The 10876-nt window shown below is 47.1% G+C and overlaps 1 protein-coding gene across 4 annotated transcripts; it reads right to left on the reverse strand.

The window, feature by feature from the left end:
• Positions 1-274: 274 nt before the first annotated feature.
• rbm14b (RNA binding motif protein 14b) lies at positions 275-9733 on the reverse strand. Of its 4 annotated transcripts, none has more exons than XM_086279080.1 (5): positions 9559-9731; positions 6925-7035; positions 5159-5511; positions 3888-4935; positions 275-3662 (listed from the first exon to the last, which is right to left on the reverse strand). In XM_086279080.1, the coding sequence occupies exons 3-5, from the start codon at positions 5505-5507 to the stop codon at positions 3332-3334; spliced, it is 1728 nt and encodes a 575-aa protein (XP_086135206.1). In that variant the 5' UTR covers positions 5508-5511; positions 6925-7035; positions 9559-9731; the 3' UTR covers positions 275-3331. The 4 variants fall into 4 exon arrangements, with proteins under 4 accessions (XP_086135206.1, XP_086135216.1, XP_086135223.1 ...); XM_086279090.1 differs by lacking the exon at positions 9559-9731 and adding an exon at positions 9309-9508; XM_086279097.1 differs by lacking the exon at positions 9559-9731 and adding an exon at positions 9267-9508.
• Positions 9734-10876: the final 1143 nt, after the last annotated feature.

Below are 10876 nucleotides of genomic sequence, written 5' to 3' on the forward strand. Positions count from 1 at the left end.
CTTGACTGAGACCTGTGCAGGGGTCCTAACCCCACCCAAACCCTGCCCACCAAACCCACAGAGGAGAAGCCCAAGGCTGTAGCCGCGGCACCGCCACTGCAGCAGAGGAGGAGTTACGGACTGGGGGAGGTGGGGGAGGAAGGTGGCGATGGCAGTGTGGAGAGGAGGGAGGTGGGGAAGGAGTGTTTGTTCAAGGCACAGTCAAAGGAGGGGGCGGCAGGTTGGGAGAGGGGAAGTCAGTGCTCTTTAGGATTTCTTTCCTGCTGTTGTTGCGTTTTGTTTTTTTGTAAACTTTTTTTATTTACCTTGGTGGTGAAGAGAGAGAGAGAACGAGTTCCCGCTGCGTTGGCGTCGCGCTAAAAGTCGTCCCCATGGCTCACGCCGCCACGCTCACGCACGGCTGCACCCCGGCCGTTCCAGGCGGCACGGTGACCTATTTCAGTTGAGATAGTTAGTCAAGAGCTGGACTGACGTGGGGCTTGTTTGTTTGTTTGTTTGTGCGGCAGAGTTACAGATTATCACACATGCAGGTCTGAGAGCAGAGAGGACACAGAGACACACGGAGAGGGAGAATTTGGTACAGCAGGGGAGATACCAGACCAGACCAGACACACACCCATCAAACCCCCCCGCCCAAGGAAACAGGACTGCTCCACAGATCAAAATGCACCCAGGCCATTCTATCTGTGTGCCTCTCCCCAGCTCTCACTGTGCCAAAACATCATTTCTACAAGAAAAATCCTTTTTTTAACTTTTAATGTTACAGAGCCAGAAGGAATCGCTGAAATGCATGTTCTCAAATGCAAATGAACCCCAAAACCCTTTGGTTGAGTTGGTTTGCACTGAGTTTGAGAGGCTGGAGAGAGGAAAGGAGCACCAACCTGCACTTACCCCGACCAAAGAGAGCAAAGCTGGGCCAGCATCTACACCTGTCTCCCCCTTGGGTCCCCAGTCAAATGGGTCTGGTGGTCATTTTACACAAGAGAAACAGATAGTGGGAGAAGAACAACATAAACAAGAAGAAGAAGAAGAAGGGGAAATGTCCAAACCCTTTGCTTTCTTTTACCACATTAGTGTCAGCCAAAACATTCTTTATTATAATAAGGTTTATAGTAATACATATTCTCAATAAAAAGCATGCTGATTTTTTTTTTGAATGATTTTTTTTTAAACTTTTGACTTTTTATATTTTTCTTAAAAAGAAGGCAAAAAAAAAATGAAAATACTTCTCTAAAAAATACGATCTCAAACATGGCAAACAAGACATTTCGCAAACCACATAGTTCTACAAAGGATGCAACTGGTATGTGTTCTGTATATACGACACAGAGAGAGATTACACCGTGAGATGCAAAGAAGTCGCTCAACCGCTAAAAAACAAAAAGAAAGAAAGAAAGAAAAAAAAAAAACACAGGGGGAGAGAGAGGAGGGGAGGAGGAGGGGGGAACGGGAGGGCAGTAAAGGGGCGTGTGCAGCAGACCGCCGTCACATAGCAGTTGCAAAATACTTTGAAAGTGGCTGTTTTAATGAAACGCAGAGCTACGCGGGTGGGATTTGCCACTCGTCAAAGTCCAGTTCTACAAGCTCTAACAGATATATTAAAACAGACACTTTCGCTCTTTTCCCTTTTTTGCAATCGCAATCTAAAGCTGGTCTGGTATTCGGAGGGTCAAAGAAGCACGTGGACGACGCTGCCCCACCTCTCACTTCATTGGTGCTATCACTGTCGTTTCTGCTTTAACCAGCAGTTAGTAAAGTAACGAACCCGTGAAGGCTCGGTTTGTGGCTTTTTCTTTTAAGAGCTGTGAAACAAATCCCAGAGAAAGCTTCGCTCGCTCTCCAAGCCTTCTGGATACTAAAGCTCTGGAGGTCGGGCTCCCCCCGCCCTCCTTGAAACGATTAAAAAATAATGTCAAAAGCACTTAAAAATGGGAGGTCCCTCCACTTAATGCACTTCACTCGAGGCTTTATAGGCACATGATTGAGCTTGTCACATACCATCGTGGTTTCCAACAGGATGCGATTAAAAGATCCTTTTGTAAACTGCTCCCTCAGTAGTAACACATTGATTTTTTTCTCCCTCCTTTCACCACCGTTTACAGTTCATCACATCCCAGGCTGACTTATGTCACAGGTAAACAACAAAAAACACATTTACACTATTTTTAAAAAAGGCCTCTGAAAATGATGGACTCCATACGGAACATCTACAAAAAAAAGTCACTGTCGGTAATATCTGGCTCCTCCCCCTCTAAACTGCTGACCCTGTCCCTTTACAAGGAGCGGGAACTGCCGACAATATAAGAGAACACAATAGAAAAGAATAGACATTGAAATTTGCTGTAAGAGGTAGGCAGCTGTAATTACAAAGAGCGAGAGAGGGAGAGGTGAAGCAGTGTCTTTCATTGCTGCAGTTAGAGTAAGGGTGGAGCGGGAGGGGAGGAGGGGGGGTTCAGAAAAAAAAAAAGGGAGTCAAAGGGGAGATCCAAACATACATTACAGTACGTTTATGTGTGCTTTACTCTTTTTTTTCTCTCCTTTCCTTTTCGGCAAAGTTTTATTTTCTTTTTTTGCTGCTGCGTTTGTGCGCTGCAAGGTCAGCAAGCCCTCACCTCTCACTCGCTCACACGCGTCACAGCCCACGTCACATTCAAGACAAAACGTCCCTCGAAAAAAAAACCCAAACAAACCAAAAAACAAAGAAGACTCAACCTTGGTTCGGCCGGACGCGACGCAGCGCAGCCGTCACGCGCGAGAGCGTCGCCCTGACTTTCCATCTGGTTACGTTGCAAATTGAAACTCTTCAACATAAGGCAAAAAAGGTTTCAAATTAGCTGCCCTAACTGATCATCTAGGCCTAAGGAGGATGGCTGATGTCGTCAATCAAAGGTCTCGGCTTTAGAAAATCATAACTGGGTTTGCGGAAATAAAGGCATATATGAAACGGCCGAGCGGGTCGGCCTAATACTGGCACACGTGTGAGACTGGCACGATAAAAAAGTAAAACTGAGAAGCACAAAGAATGCCCGCGCGACAGATGAAAGCCTCCCTTTCGGTGGCTGCACTGTGTGTGCGTGCAAACTGAACCAAGGCTGGCGTATCAAGTTTCTCCTAAAGCAGGTTAATAAACCAAGGAGTCCCCAGTTTAATACCACACACTTAGAGCCCCCAGACACACACACACCCACACACACACACACACACGTACATACAGCTGCTGTAAGGTGGTCAAGTTTGGGGTTGGAAGAGGAGATTGGGGCGGGTGAGGGAGGGTGAAGGGTGGGAGGGGTTCAGGGCAAAGAGGGAGGGGCGGGCAGAGAGTTGTGTGCGACTATCGGAAGGGGGGCTCAGGCGTGTGAAGGGAGAGTTCGGGGCGGCGGAGGATGGCCTCCTTGCGCGTGGGCGGCGGCAACGGCGGCTCATACACCCTGGGCGCAGCCATGGCGGCTGCCACTGCCGCAGCGGCGGGGACCACTGGCCTGAGTGCGTCCAGCGTGGTGACGGGCTGGGCTTGCATCGCGGGGACAGCCTGAACTGCTTGGACCGCTTGCATGGCCTGCATTCCCGGCATGCCAGGGATGGCGGTCACTGCGCTCGGTGATGCGTAGGCATACTGGAACTGTGGGTACTGCTGGAGCTGCTGGTAGTACTCCGCGTAGTACCTAAGACGGGGGAGGACAGAGATGGTTAGGTTAAGGACAAATTTAGTTGAAGAGAAAATAGTTTGCAGTGAACAGTGAACCACGAGCTAAAACCACAAGAACAACATCAGATTTGTAAAGGTGAGGGGGCACCTTGATTTTTTAGAAAACATGAAAGTTAACGATCTCTGTCATTATTTCATATCTGCTGCTTAGCAGGAAACAGAATCAAAGATTATATCCTACCTGGCCATGGGGTCTTCTGCGGCTTCCACTGCCTCTTCAGCTGCTCGACCAGCTGGCGTGGGGAGCAGGGGACGGCGTGGCTTGGCCCTCTGGTACATAAATGGCTTCATCACAGGGTCCGGAAGCAGAGGTGCCGACCTTCGCAGTGGACTGCGATCCCTCTCTCCGGACTTTGCCACAGCTGCTGCTGTGGCGGCAGCTGCCGTCTGCTGCTCAGCCACAACCTGCTGGCCCTGGGCGAAGTAATGCGCCTGCCTGGCAGCCTCAAAGATAGCCGTAGTCGGGTCCGCTGCTCCCATGGCGCTTAACTGAGCGTAGGCTGGTGCGGCGGCGCTGTAAATCGCAGGCGCTACAGAGTAGGCAGGATTAATGGCGGCTGCCGCTGTTGGCATTTCTATCCCAGGAGCCGCGGCCAGATAGACGGGGTGGTTGGCCATTGTCGGGGTGTAAACCGGAGTTGTGTAGGCAGCGGCAGCGGCGGCAGCAGCAGCGGCGGCTGCTGGGGACGCAGCCACCTGACCGTAAATATTAGGTGTCATGGAGCTGTATACCTGCGTGGCCCCTGACGTGAGAGCGGCCTGATTGGCCACCGTTCCGTAAAGCTGATTGGCAACGTTGGCACCGTACACCTGGCTGGCAAGGGCACCATAAACAGCTGGATTTACCGGGTTCCCATCTGTGCGTGTCCCGGTGGTAATCCCTGTGAGAGCAGCATAAGTGGGATCAAAGGTGGAGGTGTTGTAGACTGAATTGTGCACGCTTTGCTGGACCTGCAGCGGTAGGCCGGCGGCCGCAGCGGCGGCAGCAGCCAAGACCGCTGCCTGACTCTGGTACTGCTCCAGAGAAGGTTTCCCCACAGGGCATTCTCCAGCATAGTGGCCCTGCTTCCCACAGTTCACACACGGGATCTTCCCCGTCGGCGCCTGCTTGCTGGGCTGGACCTTGGAGAGCTCTACGGACAGGGGCCGGCCCTTGAAGGAGGTGCCGTGCAGGGCTTCGATGGCCTGTAGCGCATCTTCCTTGTTTTCCATGTGAACAAAAGCATAGCCTGTGGAAAAGCAATGGCTGGATGTGATTCAGTGCTTACTAGGAAAATGAACTGTGCCAAAGGAAAGTGCACAACTTTACAATCGGGGCATTAGCTTTAACTTTGAACTTTGCACTCTGCAGTCTTTTTCAGGCGCTCCCAGCAATTCAGCAGCTGTAATTAAACCATAAAACAGAATCTAAACTTTAACTTCACTTCAACTGTGAGTAGAGACCTGGCTTACCTTTGACTTTGTCACATTCGAGGACTTTCCCGAACGTCTGGAACAGCTGCTGGAGGTCTTCTGTGGTGCACATGCCGCTCAGATTACCCACAAACACCTTGGTGGAGTGCAGCGGCCTCCCCCTCGATTCCTCCACCACCAAATTCCGACCACGAAACTCCCGTCCATTGAGCTCCCGGATGGCCCGCTCCGCAGCACCCTCCCCCTGCAGATGCACAAAGGCGAACTGCCGCAGCACGCTGCAGCTGACCACTTGACCGTAGGGTTCGAAGATGGCCGACAGCTCTTCCTGCGTGGTGTCCAATGCCAGGTTACCCACGAAGAGCTTCACTGTGTGGCTCTTGTCCATGGCGCTGTGGAGAAACAGAGGGAGCATCGCTTTGACTGTTTGTTTAGAGATAAGTGAAAGGATTAGCAACACGGTATGACTATCAGCTGCCCCAGACGTGACAGTTACTGAGTGAGCATGAAGACACACCTTTGGCTCAGCGTTAGTCTGACAAGGAGAAGACTACAGGGGTGAAAAGCAGACACAGTGTATGAGCATCAAAAGCTTGGAAATGTCATTATCTCAAGCCTAAAGCTTTTATTTATTTTTAGACGACTAAAAAAAAAAATCACAGATGAAAGAAGCGATCAATTTTTAGCTTAAAGAGTAAAAGAGAAAAACCCAGAAACTTGCTATTTGGAGAAAACGTTAAACGCACCCATATATACACACACTCTTGATAAAGAACCTTTATGCATGAATGAGGAGGCAGATTAACATTCAAATTCCTCAAATTGAATACCACACTGACCACAGATTTGCCTCAGAGTTGCCCGCTGAGGTCAGATAAAGTCATATTATGTAAAAACAGAGCAGTGGAGATCGTGCTAGCGAATAACCGCTAAACATTTACAATAAATGCCACAGAGATCACAGAGTTCGCTTAAGGAGACGTCGCTCTCACTCGCGAGAAGCAGGCTGTGACTACCCATGCAGCTATGAGTCACCCTCATACAGAGGAGACACAGGCGAAAGGAGCATTTTGCACCAACAACTTCAAGGAGCAGTGCTGCTCCTAAACTCACGACGCATTTATAGTGACTTTTTCCTCATTTTCCTGTCACACATACACCGTTATAACACCGAATGTTCATATTAATTGTGGTGAAAGTTTCTTGTAATGAGGTCCACATATGTAGAAATAATCCCTGTGAGATAAATCAGGCTTAAAAGCTCAGTTTGATACAGTGTTGTCGATTCCTGGTTCTGTGTGATCTCACTAGAGGAAATATGCCTAATATGGTCATCTCAGGCACAAATATGGATGTAGCGTTCAACTTTCTGATAAGTAGCTAAGTCAAAGTGCCTCAAACATGCATTCATATTAATAGCCAGCAGGGGGCGACGTCTGTGGTTTCTGGTTGCGTAGGCCTCTATTGGAAAATGGTCTTCTGCTTCCTCGCTTTGTGACCTCGGTAAACACCCTGCTGATGACTAAGACCTCGACTATACTCCACTGTGGACTCGCTCACCATTTGATGATGACGTTTATGTGGAGCGGACCTGAATGGACCCTAGCGGACTGACGGGGAAAGCATAATCCCGGCCCTAAGATGCATCCACACCAGAAGCAATGTGGTGATCATGGAGCACATAAAGTGAAAGAGGACAGCTGGTGACTTCAGCATCTTTTCTCAACTTCCAGGCGACTGTCAGTGTGAGCACAGGATAGTGTTGATTACCATATGACCTGTCAGTATGCATATTAGTGGGTTACCTAGGCAACCGGATCCTGGAACGTTTGCAAGTGATGAGCCGTCAGTTTGTAAGTGACACGAGAGGAACAAATCGCTTCCAGTGGACCCAGCGTCTCTTGTTTTAGGTCATGCTGCAAAGAAAATAAGTGAATTTTGTAAGATGACTAGATAGATGGATATTTTACTTAATGATTAATTATCTGAGTAAATAAACCTTTGATTTTGGCTACATTTAAGATGTATTTTACCCATATTAATGCTTCGTGTTTTCGGCAGCATTAAGAATAATAATAAAAGTAGTATAATCTACAATAAACAGGACAGGGGCTCATATTGAATATTTACAAAGTTTTATATGGAATATGATAAAATAATACAAAATTATGTTAAAGAAAAATGAGACTGACACAGTGAAAAACAGATCTTTAGCAAACAGTAATGCAAAATTTGGTGATTCTGAGAGTCAGAAAGGAGGATTACCCCGCGTACGCTCTTTGGATAATGACTTCTCAATCATTAGACATCAGACAGCGAGATTGTGTCCACAGTTTCAGAGTCAGTTTAAAGACACAATTACTGAACGGGGTGGAAAAAGCATGTTAGCGCAATCCCCAAATAGTACTTGTAAGTGTGGTAAGTTTTGCGTGTGGTTTACAAAAGTTGTTCCGTTTTCCAAGCACAAGCGCAATCAGTTCATTTCAATGTTAAACACAAAAAATAGGGCAAGCTTTGTCCTCCGTTAAATCTTAAATTAGCAGTAAACTGTGTGTCACAAACAGTAAACCAGTTTGCACACTTGATTTATATATTTTCCTCCCTATATTTTGCACCTTCAGAAAGGAACTCCGAGCATACATATCCAACATGGTCAGTCTGAGAAGTCTCAGAGTTCCTCCACCTCGTCCTCCATGTCCACTTACACACAATCTTGTCACTGGGCTCTTTTCTAAATACACACAGTACTTCCTTCTATGCCAGAAACCACTTTGTGCTGTAACACATTACTAAATCTGACCCGAAGATGACACACCTCTGTATATGAGCACAGAAGCTCCGCTCATCTTTGGTTTAAATTTAGTTTTGTTTATATAGCGACAAATCACTGCAGCAGCCGCCTCAAGGTGCTTTGTATTGTAATTTTAAGACCCCATAACTATCCAGAGAAAAGCTTAACAATCATTTTGAGCAAGCACTTGGCAACAGTGGGAAGGAAAAACTCCCTTTTAACAGGAAGAAACCTCCAGCAGAACCAGGCTCGGGGAGGGGCAGCCATCTGTGACAAAGACATGCTGTGGAAGAGAGCTTGACATCGTTCCAGTGAGGTGTATAAACACATTGGGAGTGAAGAAGAACCACTCAGTGCATCATGGGAGTCCCCCAACAGCCTACACCTATTGCAGCATAAATAAGGGAGGATTCAGGGTCACCTGGTCCAGCCCTAACTATATGCTTTATCAAAAAGGAAAGTTTTAAGCCTAATCTGAAAAGTAGAGATAGTGTCTGTCTCCTGAATCCAAACTGGAAGCTGGTTCCACAGAAGAGGGGCCTGAAAACTGAAGGCTCTGCCTCCCATTCTACTTTTAAATACTCTAGGAACAACAAGTAGGCCTGCAGAGCGAGAGCGAATTGCCCTAATAAGGTTATATGGTACTACAAGGTTATTAAGATAAGATGGGGACTGAATATCCAAGACCTTGTATGTGAGGAGCAGGATTTTGAATTGTTTCTGCATTTAACAGGAAGCTTCTGTTTGCGAGGGGCAGCCAATCAGAAGACAGTTTGGCTGCACCAGGAATTTCTTCAGTTGTAAATAACGTGAACAGGGCCCAAGAATAAAAATATGGAGCAAGAAGCGAGCATAGTAGGGATCTCCTTCACTTCAGCCTGTACATGTTTTACAGGACAACCCACCTCCCCACCCCAACACCACACAACTGGGTTTCTAGTTTTTTTGGTTTGAGTTTACCGAATACACCATCAGCACCACCACCAGCACCACCACAGATACCCGCTCTCCATACTGGGTGAACCCCGCTCACATACAGTATGGCTGCTGCACTAACACTGGGTTCAAGTGAAGCATAAACCAGAGGTGGTGGTGGGGGAAAGCTGCTTTGTGATGACGCAGCACGGCGCTGAGTCGACATATTTCCCACAGCTCGCTTTATTTACCAGCTCACAAATACCCAAAAGACACGAGACGAGTTGGTCGGACAGGCTGTCAGTGTTTTTGTGAATGGAGACACGAGAGAGAGAGGGAGAGAGAGCGAGATGCTTGTTTGGTTCCGCTCGGCGATTCAAAGCAAAGCCAAACAAAGTCCCGACAGCCAAACAGCCACGGACACGCATTAAACACACTTACTTTCACTTCCTATTGCGAGGCGTCGATGATCAATACTAATACCTGATACAACGGTATGACTCTCGGTGGCAGATCGATACAATGTAACAACACATTTTTTCTTCCTCCCCTTCTTCCTCCCGCACAGGAATGAACACAGTGAAACGGCGAGGCGATCTAAAGCTCTCCGTCCCTACAACAGCGCCGAAACCAGCAGCCCCCTCACAGCTTTTAGACGGCGGGCTTTAACGAGCTCCCACATGAGAATAAGGGTGCAGAAAAGGCGATTAAATAAAAGGATCTACCATCTTACCTAAGCGGTGCTGTGTTTCAAAATGGTAGCGCCTGCTTCCGTTTGAACGTCGGGCATACTGCTGGAGAGGCTGCAGAGGGGGAGGGCTGCTGCTGCTGCTGCTGCACCGGGAGGATGCTGAATCCTCACAAAAGAAGAGCCACCAAAATGACTCAAGCACACACAGAGACTCGCATGAGCCTTTGTGTTTTACAGATGAACAAAGCCCCCAAACAACAAGCGAGGGGGGCTCAATTAATGATGGCACGTTTACATCCAAGTGCAGGATTATTGTTTATGTGCGATCCTAATATCGATAGTATCGATATCAACGCCGGTATTGGTAATGGATCGATATTGGCACGATGAGATCGATATTTTGTACGTATTATTTGTTGAGTATGTAGCCCACAGAATTGTGTTATGTATTTATTTATTTATTATTAGATAGGTGGTGGTGTGTGTTAGAGGAAAGTGTCCAAAACCCTATTTTATTATTTTATTTATAGCCCATAGCAAATTTAAACAAGACAAGTTGCTTCAGAAACATTTATGTTTCAGGTCGCCAAAACCCACATTCGAAGCGTGTGGTAATAGACTTTTGTGTATTGTGAAAATCTATGTTTTTAGGTCACTGACGTGTGCAGATTTTGCAGACTGATGATGATTCATCTCATAAAGCATGACACACTGCTCTCTAATACATAAGCTGCCTTTATAGGTTAAAAGTATCGGTATCAGTAATCCTGGCCCTGTATTTACAGTATCACACAGCACTAGTGGTCCCAATTAAAAAGACACACTTATTAACTGATCCGTAGTTGTGTTGATTTATTTAGCTGTAAATCAAACATTTGGATTTGTGCTTCCTGCTTTGATATTAGATTAAAAAAAATACAGCTGTTTTTGGGTGTCCAGCTATAACAATGAGTCTTCATTCAAAGCCCAGCCACTTCAAACAGAAAGGGACAATGACAGAACATTTACTGGGAAATTCGATAAACTTATTCGAGCATCAGCAGAACAAGACAGATGCTCGATTTGGAGGAAAAAAAATCAATCCAAAATGTGCCACAGACACAGACAGCGCACCAACATGTGGCTGAGGTATATGCAGGGGCAGCAGTTTGGACAACTTCATGATTCACCCGTCCGACTTTCCTAAAAGATAACAGAGAGGGGGTGTCTGAGATTGTCAGCTGCCCTCTCTGTGTGGCTCAAACGCCCTCTGCAGCAGTGATAAAGGAACACTAACCTCACTCTCCATGTTGGAAAGAAAAACAGCTGAGCACACAATCCTTCAAGGACTCCCTCTGTCACTTTTTAACCCCCCCCCCTC

Source organism: Aulonocara sp. 'chitande type north' Nkhata Bay, linkage group LG3 (assembly GCF_057382095.1).
Source record: "Aulonocara sp. 'chitande type north' Nkhata Bay isolate Kocher_YH1m ecotype deep benthic linkage group LG3, A_spYH_male_GT1.1, whole genome shotgun sequence".
In the NCBI taxonomy this organism is placed as follows: domain Eukaryota; kingdom Metazoa; phylum Chordata; class Actinopteri; order Cichliformes; family Cichlidae; genus Aulonocara; species Aulonocara sp. 'chitande type north' Nkhata Bay.

Coding starts and splice junctions, on each gene's coding strand:
- rbm14b (XM_086279107.1), bottom strand. CDS start 5,507: ATGGACAAGAGCCACACAGTGAAGCTCTTCGTGGGTAACCTGGCATTG. Junction 4,936..5,158: donor CGAATGTGACAAAGTCAAAG/GTAAGCCAGGTC, acceptor GCTTTTCCACAG/GCTATGCTTTTGTTCACATG. Junction 3,663..3,887: donor GCAGAAGACCCCATGGCCAG/GTAGGATATAAT, acceptor CCCCCGTCTTAG/GTACTACGCGGAGTACTACC.